Source organism: Nerophis lumbriciformis, linkage group LG33, assembly GCF_033978685.3.
Source record: "Nerophis lumbriciformis linkage group LG33, RoL_Nlum_v2.1, whole genome shotgun sequence".
Classification (NCBI taxonomy): domain Eukaryota; kingdom Metazoa; phylum Chordata; class Actinopteri; order Syngnathiformes; family Syngnathidae; genus Nerophis; species Nerophis lumbriciformis.
Window position 1 is genome coordinate 26,702,650 of NC_084580.2, and position 27,753 is coordinate 26,730,402.

The following is a 27,753-nucleotide window of genomic DNA, read 5'->3' on the forward strand; positions in this document are numbered from 1 at the left end:
GCTGCATGCATGTGGAGGTGTGCTGCATGAATGTGGAGGTGTGCTGCATACATGTGGAGGTGTGCTGCGTGCATGCGGAGGTGTGCTGCATTAAGAGAGGAGCCTCCAGGAGGAAGAGCACACCTGGGATATGCAAATGAAGCCAGCAGGCAGGTGAGAATTTATCAGGTGTGAAGAGGATGAAGAGCGTCCTGTATGCAAATGAGTACAGGAGGGGGAGGAGCCAAAAGAAGAAAGGAGAAAATAAAATAAGCTAAATGATAAAACTATGATTTATTACATATGTAGTATTTTCATGTACATCATCTTGGTTTACCTCAGTAATACAATATGATTTATTACATATGTAGTATTTTAATGTACATCCAAACTCTTGTGTATTTAAATATGAACTATGTACTCATGTAGTACACGGCCTGTATGTACACCATACAATATATATGATATCATCGTATGGACAATACAAATATGATATCGTCATATGGACAATACAAATATGATATTATCATATGTACAATACAGGTATGATATCATCATATGGACAATACAAATATGATAAATATGATATTGTGGTATGGACAATAAAAATATGATACCGTTGTATGGACAATACAAATATGATATCATCATATGGACAATACAAATATGATATCGTTGTATGGACAATCTAGACATGATATTGTCGTATGGACAATCCAAATATGATATTGTTGTATCGACAATGCAAATATGATATCGTCGTATCGACAATGCAATAATGATATCGTCGTATTGACAATACAAACATGATATTGTTGTAAGAACAATACAGATATGACATTGTGGTATATAATGCAAAGATGATATCGCCTACATCTCCCTGCAGCACGATACGGTTGTGAACAAGCAGCATGTCATGAGTGTCAACAAGGATGCAAGTGTGAGAGCAGAGTTAGACGTGATCAAAGCCGTATCAGCACAGCAATCACCTGAGCAGCAACTAACTCCTGGGAGGAACAAGCCATTAGGCTTGGATTTTCTCCAACTATTAACAGCTTCATTTGGAGACTTTACTGCAGGCGCTGACAAGAAGCAATATCCCTCTGGGTGGGTGTGCATTCACAATCCTTAAAGGAGCAGTACGTCAATAACAGAGGCTCTCTTTTTTCTGCCAAGCTTTTCAAAATAAACTTTTTCCACTGCTCTAAAACTGCCAAAACACAATATCGTTTTTACACAATCGTTCTCAAGTGTCAAAACTATAGTGTGAACACTATAGTGTACAAACTACAGTGTCAAAACTACAGTGTCAAAACTATAGTGTAAAACTATAGTGTCAAAACTATAGTGTGAAAACTATAGTGTAAAACTAAGGTGTAAAAATCATAGTGTAAAAACTACAGTGTGAAAACTATAGTGTGGAAACTATAGTGTAAAAACTATAGTGGGAAAAATATAGTGTGAAACCATAGTGTGAAAACTATAGTATACAAACTATAGTGTGAAAACTACAGTGTAAAAACTATAGTGTAAAAACTATAGTGTGAAAACTATAGTATAAAAACTATAGTGTGAAAACTACAGAGTAAAAACTATAGTGTAAAAAACTATAGTGTAAAACTATAGTGTAAAACCATAGTGTGAAAACTATAGTGTAAAACTATAGTGTAAAACCATAGTGTGAAAACTATAGTGTAAAAACTATAGTCTAAAAACTATAGTGTGAAAACTAGTGTGAAAACTATAGTATAAAAACTATAGTGTGAAAACTACAGTGAAAAAACTGTAGTGTAAAAACTATAGTGTAAAACTATAGTGTAAAACCATAGTGTGAAAACTATAGTGTAAAACTATAGTGTAAAACCATAGTGTGAAAACTATAGTGTAAAAACTATAGTCTAAAAACTATAGTGTGAAAACTAGTGTGAAAACTATAGTATAAAAACTATAGTGTGAAAACTACAGTGAAAAAACTGTAGTGTAAAAACTATAGTGTAAAATTATAGTGTAAAACTATAGTGTAAAAACTATAGTGTAAAACTATAGTGTAAAACCATAGTGTGAAAACTATAGTGTAAGAACTATAGTGTAAAAACTATAGTGTGAAAACTATAGTGTGAAAACTATAGTGTAAAACTATAGTGTAAAACCATAGTGTGAAAACTATAGTGTAAAAACTATAGTCTAAAAACTATAGTGTGAAAACTAGTGTGAAAACTATAGTATAAAAACTATAGTGTGAAAACTACAGTGAAAAAAACTATAGTGTAAAAACTATAGTGTAAAACTATAGTGTAAAACCATAGTGTGAAAACTATAGTGTAAGAACTATAGTGTAAAAACTATAGTGTGAAAACTATAGTGTGAAAACTATAGTGTAAAACTATAGTGTAAAACCACAGTCTAAAAACTATAGTGTGAAAACTATAGTATAGAAACTACAGTGTAAAAACTATAGTGTAAAACTATAGTGTAAAACCATAGTCTAAAAACTATAGTGTGAAAACTAGTGTGAAAACTATAGTATAAAAACTACAGTGTAAAATCTATAGTGTAAAAACTATAGTGTAAAACTATAGTGTAAAACCATAGTGTGAAAACCATAGTGTGAAAACTATAGTGTAAAAACTATAGTCTAAAAACTATAGTGTGAAAACTAGTGTCAAAACTACAGTGTAAAACTATAGTATAAAAACTATATTGTGAAAACTACAGTGAAAAAACTATAGTGTAAAACCATAGTGTGAAAACTATAGTGTAAAACTATAGTGTAAAACCATAGTGTGAAAACTATAGTGTAAAAACTATAGTCTAAAAACTATAGTGTGAAAACTAGTGTGAAAACTATAGTATAAAAACTATAGTGTGAAAACTACAGTGAAAAAACTAAAGTGTAAAAACTATAGTGTAAAACTATAGTGTAAAACCATAGTGTGAAAACTATAGTGTAAGAACTATAGTGTAAAAACTATAGTGTGAAAACTATAGTGCGAAAACTATAGTGTGAAAACTATAGTGTAAAACTATAGTGTAAAACCATAGTGTGAAAACTATAGTGTAAGAACTATAGTGTAAAAACTATAGTGTGAAAACTATAGTGCGAAAACTATAGTGTGAAAACTATAGTGTAAAAACTACAGTGTAAAAACTATAGTGTAAAACTAAGGTGTAAACATTATAGTGTAAAAACTATATTGGGAAAACTATAGTGTAAATACTATAGTGTAAAAATGATAGTGTAAAAACTATGGTGTAAAAATATAACTACAGTTCACTTAGTTAAAAAGCTAGTGTACCTGCCTCTGTTAATGAACACACCTGCCTCTGTTAATGGCAATATATATATATATATATATATATATATATATATGTATATATATATATATATATATATATATATATATATATATATATATATATATATATATATATATATATATATATATATATATATATATATATAAAACATTTGAAGTATATATTCTTCCGAGGAAGATTGCAGGTCTTCCTTGGGTGCGGTCAGAAGCCCCAGCATCACCCAAGGGAGTTTGTCTACCCAAGCGCTGTCTTTTAGGGACGCCCTGAGCGTTGCCTTCATGGACCGGTGAAACTGCTCACACCACACCGTTGGCCTGTGGGTGATACGCCGTGGTGTGGTGGAGTTACACTCCCAAGCTCTCAGCCACAGCGGCCCAGAGCTCAGAAGTGAACTGAGAGCCCCGGTCAGATGGTATGTCTGACGGGGTACCGAAACGGGCAACCCACGTACCAATGAACGCGCGCACCACCTCTGTAAAGGTGGCTGACGTCAGAGGTGCTGCCTCCGGCCAGCGGGTGGTCCTGTCCACCATCGTGAGGAGGTATGTGCAGCTGCGTGAAGATGGGAGAGGCCCAACCAGGACCACGTTGACATGGTCGAAAACCAGAACCGTAAACGGTGCCAGTGGAGCCGTGTGTGGCAGTGCACTTTTCAGCGCCGGCATGCCACGCATGTGGAAGCCCAGTCCCTAACCCTAACGCCCTCTTTCAGCCCACGCCAGACAATTTTGCAGCTACCAGATTCTTGCACACATATCTTATGGTTTAACTACATGGTCCCAGATATATCTTATGGTTTAACTACATGGTCCCAGATATCTTATGGCTTAACTACATGGTCCCAGATATATCTTATGGTTTAACTACATGGTCCCAGATATCTTATGGCTTAACTACATGGTCCCAGATATATCTTATGGCTTAACTACATGGTCCCAGATATATCTTATGGCTTAACTACATGGTCCCAGATATATCTTATGGCTTAACTACATGGTCCCAGATATATCTTATGGCTTAACTACATGGTCCCAGATATCTTATGGCTTAACTACATGGTCCCAGATATCTTATGGCTTAACTACATGGTCCCACATATCTTATGACTTAACTACATGGTCCCAGATATCTTATGGCTTAACTACATGGTCCCAGATATCTTATGGCTTAACTACATGGTCCCAGATATATCTTATGGCTTAACTACATGGTCCCAGATATCTTATGGCTTAACTACATGGTCCCAGATATCTTATGGCTTAACTACATGGTCCCAGATATCTTATGGCTTAACTTCATGGTCCCACATATCTTATGACTTAACTACATGGTCCCAGATATCTTATGGCTTAACTACATGGTCCCAGATATCTTATGGCTTAACTACATGGTCTCAGATATATCTTATGGCTTAACTACATGGTCCCACATATCTTATGGCTTAACTACATGGTCCCAGATATCTTATGGCTTAACTACATGGTCCCAGATATCTTTTGGCTTAACTACATGGTCCCAGATATATCTTATGGCTTAACTACATGGTCCCAGATATATCTTATGACTTAACTACATGGTCCCAGATATATCTTATGGCTGTTCAACCCATGAATTGATTTAAGTGGACCCTGACTTAAACAAGTTGAACAACTTATTTGGGTGTTCAATTGTAGGGAATATCTACTTCACTGTGCAATCAACTAATAACAGTCTCATGGTCACTACATGGTTCCAGATATCTTATGGCTTAACTACATGGTCCCAGATATCTTATGGCTTAACTACATGGTCCCAGATATCTTATGGCTTAACTACATGGTCCCAGGCACACCAGTCATCAATCAAGACCATTGAGTGTCTTTATAACCGCACCTGGAAAGTTCTCGACAAGAAGAGTATACCATGTCATCATTGCCAAATTTGAACCAAATACAATATTTTAAGTTTTACCAATTTTATTTTGTTACACAGGCATGGCCGGAAACCAACATTGAATGACCGTGACCTTCCATCCCTCAGACGGCACTGTATCAAACACCCACATCAATCTCTAAAGGATATCACCACATGGGCTCAGGAACACTTCAGAAAACCACTGTCACTAAATACAGTTGGTCACTACATCTGTAAGTGCAAGTTAAAGCTCTACTATGCAAAGCCAGAGCCATTTATCAACAACACCCAGAAACGCCGTCGGCTTCTCTGGGCCCGAGCTCATTTAAGATGGACTCATGCAAAGTGGAAAAGTGTTCTGTGAGTTTTTGGAAATATTCGACATCGTGTCATCCAGACCAAAGGGGAAGCGAACCATCCAGACTGTTATCGACGCAAAGTGTAAAAGGCAGCATGTGTGATGGTATGGGGGTGCATTAGTGCCCAAGGCATGGGTAACTTACACATCTGTGAAGGCGCCATTAATGCTGAAAGGTACATACAGCTTTTGGAACAACATATGCTGTCATCCAAGCGCTGTCTTTTTCATGGACGCCCCTGCTTATTTCAGCAAGACAATGCCAAGCCACATTCAGCACGTGTTACAACAGCGTGGCTTGGTAAAAAAAAGAGCGAGGGTACTTTCCTGGCCCGCCTGCAGTCCAGACCTGTCTCCCATTGAAAATGTGTGGCGCATTATGAAGCCTAAAATAGCACAACGGAGACCCCCGGACTGTTGAACAACTTAAGCTGTACATAAAACAAGAATGGGAAAGAATTCCACTTTCAAAGCTTCAACAATTAGTCTCCTCAGTTCCCAAACGTTTATTGAGTGTTGTTAAAAGGAAAGGCCATGTAACACAGTGGTGAACATGCTCTTTCCCAATTAATTCTGGTTAATTATTACTTACAAAAAAAGTTTGAACATGAAATATGTTGTCTTTGTAGCATATTCAACTGAATATGGCTTGAAAAGGATTTGCAAATCATTGTATTCCGTTTATATTTACATCTAACACAATTTCCCAACTCATATGGAAACGGGGTTTGTATTACTATTATCATTATTATCGACTCCTCTTTGCCTCATTCTTTTTATTTTCCTATTTTAATGATGTTATTGTTGTTGGGGACAAAGGATCTTTGGCTCCACACACTATGATGCATACATTGGATGTCTATGTTTCTGTATCCGTCCCTATTTCAAATAAGCCTTTATATAAAGAAGTATCATAATAAAAGAATAAGATGCATGTAAGTTTCATGTGCGCAGCAAGAAGATGATCAAAGTCTCCAGCGAGCTCATTATTATTTCCTCCATGTTGGACGCTTGCAAGACTTTTGCCAGGAGGGAAGAAGAAATATGAAATATGAAATATGAACATTTGACTCTCACTCAAATCCTTTTCCTTCCTCCAGATACTCAACATCAACATCTTATCACCTTAATGGAAAACATATCTTACATCTATATACTTGCTACAATACATACATCTAAGTATGTATATATATATATATATATATATATATATATATATACATATATATATATATATATATATATATATATATATATATATATACCGTGATGACGGACTGGCAGTGTGTCGCGCCTCGCCAAGGAGCAGCGAGAATACCAAGAAGGGCATATGCCAAATTTTCAAAGAGAACGGCCTACGGATCACGATTGAAGCCAACAAGCAAACCGTCAACTTCCTTGACGTCACTTTCAACCTGAGAAATAACAGCTACCAACCATTCACGAAACCCAACACAACACTCCAATACATGCACCATGACAGCAACCACCCACCCACCACCACGAAAAGAATACCTACCGGAATTAATAAAAGGCTATCGATGCTGTCATCTAGCAAAGCTGAATTTGACCAAGCAACCCCCCCGTACCAAAAAGCCCTTGATGTAAGCGGATACAATTTCACCCTCACCTATGAACCCACGCCAGAAAACCAGCCAAAAAAGAACAGAATACGAAACGACATCATCTGGTACAACCCCCCATACAGCAAAAACGTCTCAACTAACATTGGACACAAATTCCTCAATCTGATCGACAAACACTTTCCCAAAGACAACACCCTAAGAAAAGTATTCAACAAGAACAACATCAAATTGAGCTACAGCTGCATGAACAATATACGACAAATCATCTCAAACCACAACAAAACAATTGCAAATGAGCCGTCGGCCCCCGGACAGAGCGACTCCAAAACCAACAAAGGCTGTAACTGTCGAAAGAAACCTGATTGCCCTCTCAACGGGGGGTGCTTACAAACATCAGTTGTCTACCAATCTAAGGTAATACGCAAGGACATTAACACATCCGACACATATGTAGGATTAACCGAGGGTGAATTCAAAACCAGATGGAACAATCACAAGGCTTCTTTCAGGAACAAAAACCTGCGAAATACAACAGAACTCAGCAAACACATTTGGGACCTCAAAGACAATAATGTTGAATATTCAATAACATGGCAAATTCTTGCATCCAGCACACCTTACAATAGTGGTAATAAAAGATGCAACCTATGCTTGAAAGAGAAACTGTTTATTATTTACCGTCCAGACCTGTCATCCCTCAACAAGCGCAGCGAAATTGTAACAGCATGCCGCCATAGACGGAAACACCTCCTAGGTAACACATGAGCCAATCACCACGCCCCTAGGCCAGCCTGTACCCACCCACTCTGTGCCCTATATAAACCATGGTATGCGAATGCTCCCATTAAAATCTCCTGACGATTGAGGGTACCCCCCCTCATGAAACAGGCCTGTAGAGATGAAATAGTCTTGTGATTTTTTTCCCACACATACTTATATATATATATATATATATATATATATATATATATATATATATGCATTTTAAACAAGCACCCATTATCAATTGTACACGCGGTCTTAGCAAATCACACAACCACTAAGAGTACACACTATTGTGTACTTTATTTAGTATTTAGATGTTAGAAGACCTTAGTGACATTCATGTGTTACATGTAGACAAATACTGCATTTAATCAGCACTGGAAGAGACTAAATAAAATATAATTACATTTGTTATGCTGATGTCATGTGGTTGTTAGCAACATTATTGCTAACATGCTAATGCACATGTACATGTGATATTTATACTGCCTGCAGGTCTTAAATATCATTATTATTATTATTATTGTAACGTAGCATGGAAACTTTGAATTGAGTGCAGCATGTTCCAGTTCAGCCTCATGCAAACTTTTAGACACAAAATAAAGACATCATAAAAACAACACCATGCAGGGCGGCACATCTCCCAGCAGGAAGTCACATGGTGGTACTTGTGGACCAAACACAAGACAGGCAATATGCTGCCTGCATCACTAACATGTACAGTATGTGCTGGATCAATTATTGCATGTGCTGGATCAATTAATGTATGTGTTGGATCAATTATTGTATGTGCTGGATCAATTACTGTATGTGTTGGATCAATTATTACATGTGCTGGATCAATTGTTGTATGTGCTGGATCAATTATTGTATGTGCTGGATCAATTATTGTATGTGTTGGATCAATTATTGTATGTGCTGGATCAATTATTGTATGTTAGATCAATTATTAAATGTTAGATCAATTATTGCATGTTAGATCAATTATTGCATGTTAGATGAATTATTGCATGTTAGATCAATTATTGCATGTTAGATCAATTATTGTATGTTAGATCAATTATTGCATGTTAGATCAATTATTGCATGTTAGTTTAATTATTGCATGTTAGATCAATTATTGTATGTTAGATCAATTATTGCATGTTAGATCAATTATTGCATGTTAGATCAATTATTGTATGTTAGATCAATTATTGCATGTTAGATCAATTATTGCATGTTAGATCAATTATTGCATGTTAGATGAATTATTGCATGTTAGATGAATTATTGCATGTTAGATCAATTATTGCATGTTAGATCAATTATTGCATGTTAGTTGAATTATTGCATGTTAGATCAATTATTGCATGTTAGATCAATTATTGTATGTTAGATCAAATATTGTATGTTAGATGAATTATTGCATGTTAGATGAATTATTGCATGTTAGATTAATTATTGCATGTTAGATCAATTATTGCATGTTAGTTTAATTATTGCATGTTAGATCAATTATTGCATGTTAGATGAATTATTGCATGTTAGATCAATTATTGCATGTTAGTTTAATTATTGCATGTTAGATCAATTATTGCATGTTAGATCAATTATTGTATGTTAGATCAAATATTGTATGTTAGATTAATTATTGCATGTTAGATGAATTATTGCATGTTAGATGAATTATTGCATGTTAGATCAATTATTGCATGTTGGATCAATTATTGCATGTTAGATCAATTATTGCATGTTAGATCAATTATTGCATGTTAGTTTAATTATTGCATGTTAGATCAATTATTGCAAGTTAGATGAATTATTGCATGTTAGATGAATTATTGCATGTTAGATGAATTATTGTATGTTGGATCAATTATTGCATGTTAGATGAATGATTGCATGTTAGATCAATTATTGCATGTTGGATGAATTATTGCATGTTAGATCAATTATTGCATGTTAGATCAATTATTGTATGTTAGATGAATGATTGCATGTTAGATGAATGATTGCATGTTAGATCAATTATTGTATGTTAGATCAAATATTGTATGTTAGATGAATTATTGCATGTTAGATGAATTATTGCATGTTAGATTAATTATTGCATGTTAGATCAATTATTGCATGTTAGTTTAATTATTGCATGTTAGATCAATTATTGCATGTTAGATGAATTATTGCATGTTAGATCAATTATTGCATGTTAGTTTAATTATTGCATGTTAGATCAATTATTGCATGTTAGATCAATTATTGTATGTTAGATCAAATATTGTATGTTAGATTAATTATTGCATGTTAGATGAATTATTGCATGTTAGATGAATTATTGCATGTTAGATCAATTATTGCATGTTGGATCAATTATTGCATGTTAGATCAATTATTGCATGTTAGATCAATTATTGCATGTTAGTTTAATTATTGCATGTTAGATCAATTATTGCAAGTTAGATGAATTATTGCATGTTAGATGAATTATTGCATGTTAGATGAATTATTGTATGTTGGATCAATTATTGCATGTTAGATGAATGATTGCATGTTAGATCAATTATTGCATGTTGGATGAATTATTGCATGTTAGATCAATTATTGCATGTTAGATCAATTATTGTATGTTAGATGAATGATTGCATGTTAGATGAATGATTGCATGTTAGATCAATTATTGCATGTTAGTTTAATTATTGCATGTTAGATCAATTATTGCAAGTTAGATGAATTATTGCATGTTAGATGAATTATTGCATGTTAGATGAATTATTGTATGTTGGATCAATTATTGCATGTTAGATGAATGATTGCATGTTAGATCAATTATTGCATGTTGGATGAATTATTGCATGTTAGATCAATTATTGCATGTTAGATGAATTATTGTATGTTAGATGAATGATTGCATGTTAGATGAATTATTGCATGTTAGATGAATTATTGTATGTTAGATGAATGATTGCATGTTAGATCAATTATTGCATGTTAGAGCAATTATTGCATGTTAGATCAATTATTAAATGTTAGATCAATTATTGCATGTTAGATGAATTATTGCATGTTAGATGAATTATTGCATGTTAGATCAATTATTGCATGTTAGATGAATGATTGCATGTTAGATGAATGATTGCATGTTAGATCAATGATTGCATATTAGATGTATGAGGTAGAGCAGGTAGGACAGAGCAGGCGGTGGATCCTACCTTTGCTGATGTCCTGGTACTCCATCCAGAGTTGTCTCTGGACCTGCTTGTTGGGGTACCAGATGGTGCAGGACTCCTGGAAGCCGTACATGGCCTCCTGGACATAATGGTTGCCAAAGTCCTGCAGGATCTTCTCAAAGTCGCTGCGCTGAGTCGCTCCGTCCAGGGAGTGGATGGCAGCGCTGAACCCTGGCAGATATGTACAATATATACTTATATATACACACAATATATACACACAATATATACTTATATATATACACAATATATACTTATATATATATACTTATTTACATGTATACACACACACTGTCCAGGGAGTGGATGATATATATATATATATATCTACATATATCTATATGTATTTGATATAAGTTTGGTGACAAAGTGAAGTTTAGTGACTCTGCGAGGTGGAACGTGTCAATCCTGCACGGAGCGGAGCGGCACGGAACGTTCCGTCTGTCAAGGTCGTCACACGTTAATCAGCCAGCGCTCGCCTCCGCCTGTTGCCATGGCAACACTGGCTCTCCACGCCGATGGTGAGAAGGAGAGAAGGAGAGAAGGAGAGGAGGAGAGGAGGAGAGAAGGAGAGTGTTGCAGGAGAGACCACGAGAGTTAGTTAGCTTCAGCTAACACCTTGTGATGTCACTTCCTGCTTTCTCTTCAGGCCTGATTAGTGTTCACAAACACACCTTTGTTCAACTCACTTTCATGTTCACAAACACACATTTATTCCACTTTGATGTTCACAAACACACCTTTATTCCACTTTGATGTTCACAAACACACCTTTCTTCCACTTTGTTCAACTCACTTTGATGTTCACAAACACACCTTTCTTCCATCTTTGTTCAACTCACTTTGATGTTCACAAACACACCTTTATTCCACTTTGATGTTCACAAACACACCTTTATTCCACTTTGTTCAACTCACTTTGATGTTCACAAACACACCTTTATTCCACTTTGTTCAACTCACTTTGATGTTCACAAACACACCTTTCTTCCATCTTTGTTCAACTCACTTTGAAGTTCACAAACACACCTTTCTTCCATCTTTGTTCAACTCACTTTGATGTTCACAAAAACACCTTTCTTCCATCTTTGTGCAACTCCCTTTGATGTTCACAAATACCCCTTTCTTCCATCTTTGTGCAAATCACTTTGATGTTCACAAAAACACCTTTCTTCCATCTTTGTTCAACTCACTTTGATGTTCACAAACACCCCTTTCTTCCATCTTTGTGCAAATCACTTTGATGTTCACAAACACCCCTTTCTTCCGTCTTTGTTCAACTCACTTTGATGTTCACAAACACACCTTTCTTCCATCTTTGTTCAACTCACTTTGATGTTCACAAACACACCTTTCTTCCATCTTTGTTCAACTCACTTTGATGTTCACAAACACCCCTTTCTTCCATCTTTGTTTAACTCACTTTGATGTTCACCAACACCCCTTTCTTCCATCTTTGTTTAACTCACTTTGATGTTCACCAACACCCCTTTCTTCCATCTTTGTTTAACTCACTTTGATGTTCACCAACACCCCTTTCTTCCATCTTTGTTCAACTCACTTTGATGTTCACCAACACCCCTTTCTTCCATCTTTGTTCAACTCACTTTGATGTTCACCAACACAACTCACTTTGATGTTCACCAACACCCCTTTCTTCCATCTTTGTTTAACTCACTTTGATGTTCACAAACACCCCTTTCTTCCATCTTTGTTTAACTCACTTTGATGTTCACAAACACCCCTTTCTTCCATCTTTGTTTAACTCACTTTGATGTTCACAAACACCCCTTTCTTCCATCTTTGTTTAACTCACTTTGATGTTCACCAACACCCCTTTCTTCCATCTTTGTTCAACTCACTTTGATGTTCACAAACACACCTTTCTTCCATCTTTGTTTAACTCACTTTGATGTTCACAAACACCCCTTTCTTCCATCTTTGTTTAACTCACTTTGATGTTCACAAACACACCTTTCTTCCATCTTTGTTTAACTCACTTTGATGTTCACAAACACACCTTTCTTCCATCTTTGTTTAACTCACTTTGATGTTCACAAACACACCTTTCTTCCATCTTTGTTTAACTCACTTTGATGTTCACAAACACACCTTTCTTCCATCTTTGTTTAACTCACTTTGATGTTCACAAACACACCTTTCTTCCATCTTTGTTTAACTCACTTTGATGTTCACAAACACACCTTTCTTCCATCTTTGTTTAACTCACTTTGATGTTCACAAACACACCTTTCTTCCATCTTTGTTTAACTCACTTTGATGTTCACAAACACACCTTTCTTCCATCTTTGTTTAACTCACTTTGATGTTCACAAACACACCTTTCTTCCATCTTTGTTTAACTCACTTTGATGTTCACAAACACACCTTTCTTCCATCTTTGTTTAACTCACTTTGATGTTCACAAACACACCTTTCTTCCATCTTTGTTTAACTCACTTTGATGTTCACAAACACACCTTTCTTCCATCTTTGTTTAACTCACTTTGATGTTCACAAACACACCTTTCTTCCATCTTTGTTTAACTCACTTTGATGTTCACAAACACACCTTTCTTCCATCTTTGTTTAACTCACTTTGATGTTCACAAACACACCTTTCTTCCATCTTTGTTTAACTCACTTTGATGTTCACAAACACACCTTTCTTCCATCTTTGTTTAACTCACTTTGATGTTCACAAACACACCTTTCTTCCATCTTTGTTTAACTCACTTTGATGTTCACAAACACACCTTTCTTCCATCTTTGTTTAACTCACTTTGATGTTCACAAACACACCTTTCTTCCATCTTTGTTTAACTCACTTTGATGTTCACAAACACACCTTTCTTCCATCTTTGTTTAACTCACTTTGATGTTCACAAACACACCTTTCTTCCATCTTTGTTCAACTCACTTTGATGTTCACAAACACACCTTTCTTCCATCTTTGTTCAAATGTTCACAAACACACCTTTCTTCCATCTTTGTTCAAATGTTCACAAACACACCTTTCTTCCATCTTTGTTCAACTCACTTTGATGTTCACAAACACACCTTTCTTCCATCTTTGTTCAACTCACTTTGATGTTCACAAACACACCTTTCTTCCATCTTTGTTCAACTCACTTTGATGTTCACAAACACACCTTTCTTCCATCTTTGTTTAACTCACTTTGATGTTCACAAACACACCTTTCTTCCATCTTTGTTCAACTCACTTTGATGTTCACAAACACACCTTTCTTCCATCTTTGTTTAACTCACTTTGATGTTCACAAACACCTTTCTTCCACTTTGTTCAACTCACTTTGATGTTCACAAACACACCTTTCTTCCATCTTTGTTCAAATGTTCACAAACACATCTTTCTTCCATCTTTGTTCAACTCACTTTGATGTTCACAAACACACCTTTCTTCCATCTTTGTTCAACTCACTTTGATGTTCACAAACACACCTTTCTTCCATCTTTGTTCAACTCACTTTAATGTTCACAAACACACCTTTCTTCCATCTTTGTTTAACTCACTTTGATGTTCACAAACACACCTTTCTTCCATCTTTATTTAACTCACTTTGATGTTCACAAACACACCTTTCTTCCATCTTTGTTTAAATCACTTTGATGTTCACAAACACACCTTTCTTCCATCTTTGTTTAACTCACTTTGATGTTCACAAACACACCTTTCTTCCATCTTTGTTTAACTCACTTTGATGTTCACAAACACACCTTTCTTCCATCTTTGTTTAACTCACTTTGATGTTCACAAACACACCTTTCTTCCATCTTTGTTCAACTCACTTTGATGTTCACAAACACACCTTTCTTCCATCTTTGTTCAAATGTTCACAAACACACCTTTCTTCCATCTTTGTTCAACTCACTTTGATGTTCACAAACACACCTTTCTTCCATCTTTGTTCAACTCACTTTGATGTTCACAAACACACCTTTCTTCCATCTTTGTTCAACTCACTTTGATGTTCACAAACACACCTTTCTTCCATCTTTGTTCAACTCACTTTGATGTTCACAAACACACCTTTCTTCCATCTTTGTTTAACTCACTTTGATGTTCACAAACACACCTTTCTTCCATCTTTGTTTAACTCACTTTGATGTTCACAAACACACCTTTCTTCCATCTTTGTTTAACTCACTTTGATGTTCACAAACACACCTTTCTTCCATCTTTGTTCAAATGTTCACAAACACACCTTTCTTCCATCTTTGTTCAAATGTTCACAAACACACCTTTCTTCCATCTTTGTGCAACTCACTTTGATGTTCACAAACACACCTTTCTTCCATCTTTGTTCAAATGTTCACAAACACACCTTTCTTCCATCTTTGTGCAACTCACTTTGATGTTCACAAACACACCTTTCTTCCATCTTTATTCAACTCACTTTGATGTTCACAAACACCCCTTTCTTCCATCTTTGTGCAACTCACTTTGATGTTCACAAACACACCTTTCTTCCATCTTTGTGCAACTCACTTTGATGTTCACAAACACACCTTTCTTCCATCTTTGTGCAACTCACTTTGATGTTCACAAACACACCTTTCTTCCATCTTTGTGCAACTCACTTTGATGTTCACAAACACACCTTTCTTCCATCTTTGTTTAACTCACTTTGATGTTCACAAACACCCCTTTCTTCCATCTTTGTGCAACTCACTTTGATGTTTTTGGGGGTAGTAATACACAGTTTGGGGTACTAATACACAGTTTGTGGGTAGTAATACACAGTTATGGGTAGTAATACACAGTTAGGGGTACTAATACACAGTTTGGGGTACTAATACACAGTTTGGGGGTAGTAATACACAGTTTGGGGTACTAATACACACTTATGGGTAGTAATACACAGTTGGGGGTACTAATACACAGCTTGGGGTAGTAATACACAGTTTGTGGGTAGTAATACACAGTTAGGGGTACTAATACACAGTTGTAGTACTGGGAAGTGTGTCTTTACCTTGAGATAAAACCCACTGGTTGAGTTTGACGTGGTAGAGCACCGAGCGAAGACTCCAACGTTGAACAAGTGGATATCCTGACACCTCGCTGTAGTTCACCATGCCTGCAAATACACACAATATACTTCATAACGCAGTAATGACATTAATATACTTCATAACACAGTACTGATGCAAGTATACTTCATAATACAGTACTGATGCAAATATACTTTATAATACAGTACTGGTGCAAATATACTGACATACAAATATGACTCCTTGTACTTCAATACTTCAAATACATGCAGAAGAATGACATAGTATGACTCAACGCAGTAAAGATCAACGTCACCTCAAGAATATTGAAGTACATGAGATGGTAGAGCAGAGAAGTACTTCTGTAATCTGCAGCTCACACTATACCTATGTATATTTATATATACCTATATATATATATATATATATATATATATATATATATATAGTCACTGGTAGTATTTCCACACTGTGAGTATGTATATAAATATATAAAATATATATATATATATATATATATATATATATATATATGTATGTGTGGGAAAAAAATCACAAGACTATTTCATCTCTACAGGCCTGTTTCATGAGGGGGGGTACCCTCAATCGTCAGGAGATTTTAATGGGAGCATTCGCATACCATGGTTTATATAGGGCACAGAGTGGGTGGGTACAGGCTGGCGTAGGGGCGTGGTGATTGGCTCATGTGTTACCTAGGAGGTGTTTCCGTCTGTGGCGGCATGCTGTTACAATTTCGCTGCGCTTGTTGAGGGATGACAGGTCTGGGCGGTAAATAATAAACAGTTTCTCTTTCAAGCATAGGTTGCATCTTTTATTACCACTATTGTAAGGTGTGCTGGATGCAAGAATTTGCCATGTTATTGAATATTCAACATTATTGTCTTTGAGGTCCCAAATGTGTTTGCTGAGTTCTGTGGTATTTCGCAGGTTTTTGTTCCTGAAAGAAGCCTTGTGATTGTTCCATCTGGTTTTGAATTCTCCCTCGGTTAATCCTACATATGTGTCGGATGTGTTAATGTCCTTGCGTATTACCTTAGATTGGTAGACAACTGATGTTTGTAAGCACCCCCCCGTTGAGAGGGCAATCAGGTTTCTTTCGACAGTTACAGCCTTTGTTGGTTTTGGAGTCGCTCTGTCCGGGGGCCGACGGCTCATTTGCAATTGTTTTGTTGTGGTTTGAGATGATTTGTCGTATATTGTTCATGCAGCTGTAGCTCAATTTAATGTTGTTCTTGTTGAATACTTTTCTTAGGGTGTTGTCTTTGGGAAAGTGTTTGTCAATCAGATTGAGGAATTTGTGTCCAATGTTAGTTGAGACGTTTTTGCTGTATGGGGGGTTGTACCAGATGATGTCGTTTCGTTTTCTGTTCTTTTTTGGCTGGTTTCCTGGCGTGGGTTCATAGGTGAGGGTGAAATTGTATCCGCTTTCATCAAGGGCTTTTTGGTACGGGGGGGTTGCTTGGTCAAATTCAGCTTTGCTAGATGACAGCATCGATAGCCTTTTATTGATTCCGGTAGGTATTCTTTTCGTGGTGGTGGGTGGGTGGTTGCTGTCATGGTGCACGTATTGGAGTGTTGTGTTGGGTTTCGTGAATGGTTGGTAGCTGTTATTTCTCAGGTTGAAAGTGACGTCAAGGAAGTTGACGGTTTGCTTGTTGGCTTCGATCGTGATCCGTAGGCCGTTCTCTTTGAAAATTTGGCATATGCGCTTCTTGGTATTCTCGCTGCTATACCTATATATATATATATATATATATATATATATATATATATATATATATATATATATATATATATATATATATATATATATATATATATATATATATATATATATATATATATAGTCACTGGTAGTATTTCCACACTGTGAGTATGTATATAAATATATAAAATATATATATATATATATATATATATATATATATATATATATATATTTATATACATACTCAGTGTGGAAATACTACCAGTGACTATATATATATAAGTAAGTATATATAAATAACTGGCTCATTAGCAGAGTGAACAGGCGAGGGTATAAAGTTGGTGATGAGGGGGATGTGGCTCCTCCATGTATAAAGTTGGTGATGAGGGGGATGTGGCTCCTCCATGTATAAAGTTGGTGATGAGGGGGATGTGGCTCCTCCATGTATAAAGTTGGTGATGAGGGGGATGTGGCTCCTCCATGTATAAAGTTGGTGATGAGGGGGATGTGGCTCCTCCACACTCAAGGTGACATCTTGTCGCTGAAGGAAGGCAAGAAGGATTTTTCCCTCTGCCATTTAGAAAAGGAGGAGAGAGAAAGTTGTCGGTGTGAAAACATCTGCTCCAACTTGAATGATGAGGGACTCTGTAATGAACTATGAGCCACTGACTGGGTCCTGGGACTAAGTCCTCACACAGCTAGCCCACATGTGAGTCCTAACTGGGTCAAACATTCTAGTCCACTTGGAACTAACTCACCTCAGTCATAACGTTAGCATATTTTGGTACTTGATAAAATTAGCATGCTATCTTTTTTGGTGTCATATATTTGGGCATTTCACGAATGCTAAGTGTACGCGTGCTATCGTTAACATGTTAGTGTAGTACTGTTAGCTTCATAAAAGGTTCTAGTCCACTGAGGTCTTGGAACTAACGTTAGCATAGGTCAGTCATAACGTTAGCATGCTAGCATTTCAAACACAGTTTGCAGGTACACACCTCAGAGTAATACATTCTGGTAGTTGACGTATGTTACAGTTAGCCTTTTAGCATGCTAGCTTTTTAGCTAATTTTGCACATATACACCCCAGCATCGAACATTTGATGCCTGTTAACATGTTCGCATTAGCATGCTAGCTTTTGTTGTGCTAATTTTTATACAACTTAATATTTTGGTACTTGATAAAATTAGAATGCTATCTTTTTTACTGTCATATATTCGGGCATTTCACGAATGCTAACTGTCCGCATGCTATCGTTAACATGTTAGTATAGTACTGTTAGCTTCATAAAATGTTCTAGTCCACTGAGGTCTTGGAACTAACTCGCCTCAGTCAAAACATTAGCATGTTAGCATTTTAAACACAATTTTCAGGTACACACCTCAGAGTAATACATTCCGGTACTTGACGTATGTTACAGCTAGCATTTTAGCAGGCTAGCATTAGCACGCTAGCTTTTAGCTAATTTTGCACATATACACCCCAGCATCGAACATTTCATGCCTGTTAACATGTTCACATTAGCATGCTATGTTTTTTTTGGTGCTAATTTTGCAGGTATACACCTCATATTTTGGTACTTGATAAAATTAGCATGCTATCTTTTTTGGTGTCAAATATTTGGGCATTTCACGAATGCTAACTGTACGAATGCTATCGTTAACATGTTAGTATAGATAGAAATCACTCCACGTAAGCGGCATGGCCGGAAACCAACATTGAATGACCGTGACCTTCCATCCCTCAGACGGCACTGTATCAAAAACCAACATCAATCTCTAAAGGATATCACCACATGGGCTCAGGAACACTTCAGAAAACCACTGTCACTAAATACAGTTGGTCGCTACATCTGTAAGTGCAAGTTAAAGCTCTACTATGCAAAGCAAAAGCCATTTATCAACAACACCCAGAAACGGCGCCGGCTTCTCTGGGCACGAGATCATCTAAGATGGACTCATGCAAAGTGGAAAAGTGTTCTGTGGTCTGACGAGTCCACATTTCAAATTGTTTTTGGAAATATTTGACAAAGGGGAAGCGAACCATCCAGACTGTTATCGACGCAAAGTGTAAAAGGCAGCATGTGTGATGGTATGGGGGTGTATTAGTGCCCAAGACATGGGTAACTTACACATCTGTGAAGGCACCATTAATGCTGAAAGTTTTTGGAACAACATATGCTGCCATCTAAGCGCCGCCTTTTTCATGGACGCCCCTGCTTATTTCAGCAAGACACTGCCAAGCCACATTCAGCACGTGTTACAACAGCGTGGCTTGGTAAAAAAAAAAAAGAGTGCGGATACTTTCCTGGCCCGCCTGCAGTCCAGACCTGTCTCCCATGGAAAATGTGTGGCGCATTATGAAGCCTAAAATACGACAGCGGACTGTTGAACGACTGAAGCTCTACATAAAACAAGAATGGGAAAGAATTCCACTTTCAAGGCTTCAACAATTAGTTTCCTCAGTTCCCAATCGTTTATTGAGTGTTGTTAAAAATTAATTCTAGGTTAATTATTATTTGCAAAAAAAGTTTGAACATGAAATATGTTGTCTTTGTAGCATATTCAACTGAATATGGCTTGAAAAGGATTTGCAAATCATTGTATTCCGTTTATATTTACATCTAACACCATTTCCCAACTCATATGGAAACGGGGTTTGTCCATCCTTTGATGGATCAGTCCGTGGTAGAACAGATCTTGGATCAGATCTGAGATGTTTGTGTTGCTTAGTCGAGTCTGGTCCTCATAAAGAATCAAACAAACGTCTTGTTTTGTATAAAATGTACTTATTAAATACTCTGTCAGTACTTCCTCTTTCCTGAGTCTGGTGGAAGTATTCACATTTCAAGTAAGCAATAATTCAACATCAGCCAGTGGCGCTAACTCGCACTGACTGATGCAAAAGTTGCCGGCGCTGACTCACGTTCTCCTCCTGATCAAATGTCAGCAACACCGCGTCCTTCCTGTTTGGTCCGGCAGTATGGGAGCGGCATTGCATCAGCACATATCTAATACATCACTAGTAATATTCCAGGAGCCCAGAAGGACTTGAAGGGACTAAAGAACTGTTAGCATCCTTTGTTGCATCCACTTCTTTGAGGGAGTTGAAATATTCATGCAAACTTGTTCATGAATCCAAAAGTGAGTTGAAATATTGGTAGAAACTTGTTCATAGACACTTAGATTAGATTTGCACCTCATTTCTACTCAAATTGCATTTTGTAGTTCTTTGAAACCAAAGATAGCATCCTTTGATGTGTCAGCCCGTGGCAAGGATGATTTGCGCCATGGGCCGACCCCGTGCGCTCACACTTGCCTCTAATTGGACAGGAGAGCAGTCGGCATGAGGTCGTCTCTTCCCCCACTGAATGCTGGGAGATCTCTGCACGACCTTCTCGCAGTGTGACCAATTATAGAAGGATTATTATTATTATGGGTGGGAAGGTTCTTGCCATGGGGAGGAGCACACATGTGACACGATGAGTATACCCTCATGAAGAAGAAGGAGGACTACGTCATGACTACGTCAAGTATACCATCATGAAGAAGAAAAAGAAGGATGACTACGAGTATACCGTCATGAAGAAGAAGGAGGACTACAAGTATACCATCATGAAGAAGAAGGATGACTATGAGTATACCGTCATGAAGAAGAAGGAGGACTACAAGTATACCATCAAGAAGAAGAAAAAGAAGGATGACTATGAGTATACCGTCATGAAGAAGAAGGATGACAACGTTGATTATACGTCCTTTAAAAGTGACTTTGATACATCGTTGATTATACATCTGTGGAGGGGGGCGTGGCCTGCGGGCCTGCCGCAAAACAGGGTGTGCAAAGACCGGCCTCGAAGACAGCGACAGGTGAGTGGATGGCCCAGGTGAGCCTTGTTATCTAATCACCTGTCGCCTTTATTAGCAGCAGCCGGCACGAGACAGGGGGTTGGAGTTGAAACCTCGGATCCAGGAGGAACAGTGCAGTTTTCGTCCTGGTCGTGGAACTGTAGACTAGCTCTATACTCTGGGCAGGGTCCTTGAGGGTGCATGGGAGTTTTCCCAACCAGTCTACATGTGTTTTGTGGACTAATCATGACTACATGAAACATTACATTATTAACTACAATCATAATCATGAGTACATGAAACACTACATTATCAACTACAATCATAATCATGACGACATGAAACATTACATTATCAACTACAATCATAATCACGACGACATGAAACATTACATTGTTAACTACAATCATAATCATGACGACATGAAACATTACATTATTAACTACAATCATAATCATGACTACATGAAACATTACATTATTAACTACAATCATAATCATGACTACATGAAACATTACATTATTAACTACAATCATAATCATGACTACATGAAACATTACATTATTAACTACAATCATAATCATGACTACATGAAACATTACATTATTAACTACAATCATAATCACGACGACATGAAACATTACATTGTTAACTACAATCATAATCATGACTACATGAAACATTACATTATCAACTACAATCATAATCATGACTACATGAAACATTACATTATTAACTACAATCATAATCATGACTACATGAAACATTACATTATTAACTACAATCATAATCATGACTACATGAAACATTACATTATTAACTACAATCATAATCATGACTACATGAAACGTTACATTATCAACTACAATCATAATCATGACGACATGAAACATTACATTATTAACTACAATCATAATCATGACTACATGAAACATTACATTATTAACTACACTCATAATCATGACTACATGAAACATTACATTATCAACTACAATCATAATCATGACTACATGAAATATTACATTATTAACTACAATCATAATCATGACTACATGAAACATTACATTATTAACTACAATCATAATCATGACTACATGAAACATTACATTATCAACTACAATCATAATCATGACTACATGAAACATTACATTATTAACTACAATCATAATCATGACTACATGAAACATTACATTATTAACTACAATCATAATCATGACGACATGAAACATTACATTATTAACTACAATCATAATCATGACGACATGAAACATTACATTATTAACTACAATCATAATCATGACGACATGAAACATTACATGATTAACTACAATCATAATCATGACTACATGAAACATTACATTATCAACTACAATCATAATCATGACTACATGAAACATTACATTATTAACTACAATCATAATCATGACGACATGAAACATTACATTGTTAACTACAATCATAATCATGACTACATGAAACATTACATGATTAACTACAATCATAATCATGACTACATGAAACATTACATGATTAACTACAATCATAATCATGACGACATGAAACATTACATTATTAACTACAATCATAATCACGACGACATGAAACATTACATTGTTAACTACAATCATAATCATGACTACATGAAACATTACATGATTAACTACAATCATAATCATGACTACATGAAACATTACATTATCAACTACAATCATAATCATGACTACATGAAACATTACATTTATTAAACAAAAGTAAACCAATGCATGATGTGTTGGTACCTGTTAGGTATTCTGGGTCCGGCACTGGGTCCAACAGTTCCTCGTGGCACTGGACCTCAGTGGGCACAGAAGCCACTACCATGCCGTCTGGGAGCTGCTGCTCGATGCCCCGAGCAAAGTTCTTCTGTCTGAGGAGAGAGGAAATCCTGTTAGAAAGTTGGCACCAGGACCAGGACTGAGGAGGACTCTCCACTTCATGAAGAACTGCAGCATCCAGAATGGACCCTGGGAGACCATCAGTTCAAGATGAGGGTCTACCACACAGCTTGGTGACCGACAACCAGGAGGAAGTCTAAGTACTGCGTGTTGGAGCTGAGACCCAGGGCAACATCCCACACTACTGTATGTTGGAGCTAAGACCCAGGGCAACATCCCACACTACTGCGTGTTGGAGTTGAGACCCAGGGCAACATCCCACAGTGCTGTATGTTGGAGCTGAGACCCAGGGCAACATCCCACAGTACTGTATGTTGGAGCTGAGACCCAGGGCAACATCCCACAGTACTGTGTGTTGGAGCTGAGACCCAGGGCAACATCCCACAGTACTGTATGTTGGAGCTGAGACCCAGGGCAACATCCCACAGTACTGTATGTTGGAGCTGAGACCCAGGGCAACATCCCACAGTACTGTATGTTGGAGCTGAGACCCAGGGCAACATCCCACAGTACTGCGTGTTGGAGCTGAGACCCAGGGCAACATCCCACAGTGCTGTATGTTGAAGCTGAGACCCAGGGCAACATCCCACAGTACTGCGTGTTGGAGCTGAGACCCAGGGCAACATCCCACAGTACTGTGTGTTGGAGCTGAGACCCAGGGCAACATCCCACAGTACTGTGTGTTGGAGCTGAGACCCAGGGCAACATCCCACAGTACTGTGTGTTGGAGCTGAGACCCAGGGCAACATCCCACAGTACTGTATGTTGGAGCTGAGACCCAGGGCAACATCCCACAGTACTGTGTGTTGGAGCTGAGACCCAGGGCAACATCCCACAGTACTGTGTGTTGGAGCTGAGACCCAGGGCAACATCCCACAGTACTGTGTGTTGGAGCTGAGACCCAGGGCAACATCCCACAGTACTGTATGTTGGAGCTGAGACCCAGGGCAACATCCCACAGTACTGTGTGTTGGAGCTGAGACCCAGGGCAACATCCCACAGTACTGTATGTTGGAGCTGAGACCCAGGGCAACATCCCACAGTACTGCGTGTTGGAGCTGAGACCCAGGGAAACATCCCACAGTGCTGTATGTTGGAGCTGAGACCCAGGGCAACATCCCACAGTACTGTGTGTTGGAGCTGAGACCCAGGGCAACATCCCACAGTACTGTGTGTTGGAGCTGAGACCCAGGGCAACATCCCACAGTACTGTGTGTTGGAGCTGAGACCCAGGGCAACATCCCACAGTACTGCGTGTTGGAGCTGAGACCCAGGGCAACATCCCACAGTGCTGTATGTTGGAGCTGAGACCCAGGGCAACATCCCACAGTACTGTGTGTTAGAGCTGAGACCCAGGGCAACATCCCACAGTACTGTGTGTTGGAGCTGAGACCCAGGGCAACATCCCACAGTACTGCGTGTTGGAGCTGAGACCCAGGGCAACATCCCACAGTACTGTGTGTTGGAGCTGAGACCCAGGGCAACATCCCACAGTACTGTATGTTGGAGCTGAGACCCAGGGCAACATCCCACAGTACTGCGTGTTGGAGCTGAGACCCAGGGAAACATCCCACAGTGCTGTATGTTGGAGCTGAGACCCAGGGCAACATCCCACAGTGCTGTATGTTGGAGCTGAGACCCAGGGCAACATCCCACAGTACTGTGTGTTGGAGCTGAGACCCAGGGCAACATCCCACAGTACTGCGTGTTGGAGCTGAGACCCAGGGCAACATCCCACAGTACTGCGTGTTGGAGCTGAGACCCAGGGCAACATCCCACAGTACCGTGTGTTGGAGCTGAGACCCAGGGCAACATCCCACAGTACCGCGTGTTGGAGCTGAGACCCAGGGAAACATCCCACAGTGCTGTATGTTGGAGCTGAGACCCAGGGCAACATCCCACAGTACTGTGTGTTGGAGCTGAGACCCAGGGCAACATTCTACAGTACTGTGTGTTGTAGGATGTTGCCCTAGGTCTCAGCTCTAACACACAGTACTGTAGGATATTGCCCTGGGTCTCAGCTCTAAGACCTGGGCAACATACCACAGTACTGCATGTTGGTCCTGAGACCCACCCAGAAGGTATAGGGTGTGAAGCAGACTAACAAGTCCACCATGCTGCTGCAGACTTCATTACATTTTCCATACAGTTTTCTTGGCTCCGAATGAACAGCAAGTCAATACGCACAAGCAATTATGCAAAAGCTTTTCATTTCTGGACAAGTGTTCCACTTAGCAGTCACTTGTGGTCATGTTCTGCTGGATCACAACTCATCTTTTCTCTGAAGACACTTTGTCGACTCCTGCTTAGTCTTACAGTCCCACAAGGTGCAGGATTTAACTCCTTCACTTCATTTTTATTTGAACTCCTTCACAAGACGAGTCCAGCAGATGTTGGACACGCTTGGTGAGCTCCAGAAGATGAGGACCCGCTGGTGTCGAGGGATGCCGTCGAGCTGAAGAAAGACTTCTATTGGTGTGCGGCTTCAGCTGTCGCGGAGGCAAAAACTTGGACATGGGAGGAGTTCGGGGAAGCCATGGAAAACGCCTTCAGGACGGCTCTGAAGCGATTTTAGACCACCATCCGCCGCCTCAGGAAAGAGAAGCAGTGCACTGCTGACCTCGACTGCGGATGTTGTGGATCAGTGGAAGGAATACTTTGTAGAACTCCTCAATCCCACCAACACGTCTTCCTATAAGGAAGCAGTTCCTGGGGAATATGTGGTGGGCTCTCCTATTTCTGGGGCTGAGGTTGCCGAGGTACTTAAAAAGCTCCTCGGGGGTGGATGAGGTCTGCCCGGAGTTCCTTAAGGCTCTGGATGCTGTGGGGCTGTCTTGGTTGACAAGACACTGCAAAATCGCATGGACATCGGGGGCGGTACCTCTGGATTGGCAGACCGGGGTGGTGGTTCCTCTCTTTAAGAAGGGGAACCGGAGGGTGTGTCCCAACTATCGTGAGATCACACTCCTCAACCTTCCGGGTAAGGTCTATTCAGGTGTACTGGAGAGGAGGCTACGCCGGATAGTCGAACCTCGGATTCAGGAGGAACAGTGTGGTTTTCGTACTGGTCGTGGAACTGTGGACCAGCTCTATACTCTGGGCAGGGTCCTTGAGGGTGCATGGGAGTTTGCCCAACCAGTCTACATGTGCGTTGTGGACTTGGGACCGTGTCCCTCGGGAAGTCCTGTGGGGAGTGCTCAGAGAGTATGGGGCATTGGACTGTCTGATTGTGGCAGTCCGCTCCCTGTATGATCAGTGTCAGAGCTTGGTCCGCATTGCCGGCAGTAAGTCGGACACGTTTCCAGTGAGGGTTGGACTCCGCCAAGGCTGCCCTTTGTCACCCATTCTGTTCTGAACTTTTATGGACAGAATTTCTAGGCGCAGTCAAGGCGTTGAGGGGATCCGGTTTGGTGGCTGCAGGATTAGGTCTCTGCTTTTTGCAGATGATGTGGTCCTGATGGCTTCAACTGGCCAGGATCTTCAGCTCTCACTGAATCGGTTTAAAGCCAAGTATTAAATGACTGGGATGAGAATCAGCACCTCCAAGTCCGAGTCCATGGTTTTCGCCCGGAAAAGGGTGGAGTGCCATCTCCGGGTTGGGGAGGAGATCTTGCCCCAAGTGGAGGAGTTCAAGTACCTCGGAGTCTTGTTCACGAGTGAGGGAAAAGTGGATTGTGAGATGGACAGGCGGATCGGTGCGGCATCTTCAGTAATGCGGACGCTGTATCGATCCGTTGTGGTGAAGAAGGAGCTGAGCCGGAAGGCAAAGCTCTCAATTCACCGGCCGATCTACGTTCCCATCCTCACCTATGGTCATGAGCTTTGGGTTATGACCGAAAGGACAAGATCACGGGTACTGAAATGAGTTTTCTCTGCCGGGTGGTGGGTCTCTCCCTTAGAGATAGGGTGAGAAGCTCTGTCATCCGGGAGGAGCTCAAAGTAAAGCCGCTGCTCCTCCACATGGAGAGGAGCCAGATGAGGTGGTTTGGGCATCTGGTCAGGATGCCACCCGAACGTCTCCCTAGGGAGGTGTTTCGGGCACGTCCAACCGGTAGGAGGCCACGGGGAAGACCCAGGACACGCTGGGAAGACTATGTCTCCCGGCTGGCCTGGGAACGCCTTG

At 39.0% G+C, this 27,753-nt stretch overlaps 1 protein-coding gene across 4 annotated transcripts in view; it reads right to left on the minus strand.

The window, feature by feature from the left end:
* Positions 1–27,753, minus strand: part of astn1 (astrotactin 1) — a 178,875-nt gene that overhangs the window by 55,082 nt on the left and 96,040 nt on the right. For all 4 annotated transcript variants that reach the window (XM_072912140.1, XM_072912142.1, XM_072912141.1 and 1 more), the window contains exons 15-17: positions 23,475–23,602; positions 16,103–16,207; positions 11,091–11,279 (exon numbers count right to left, since the gene is read on the minus strand). In XM_072912140.1, the coding sequence (XP_072768241.1) occupies positions 11,091–11,279; positions 16,103–16,207; positions 23,475–23,602 (422 nt within the window). The remainder of the gene's footprint in view (positions 1–11,090; positions 11,280–16,102; positions 16,208–23,474; positions 23,603–27,753) is intronic.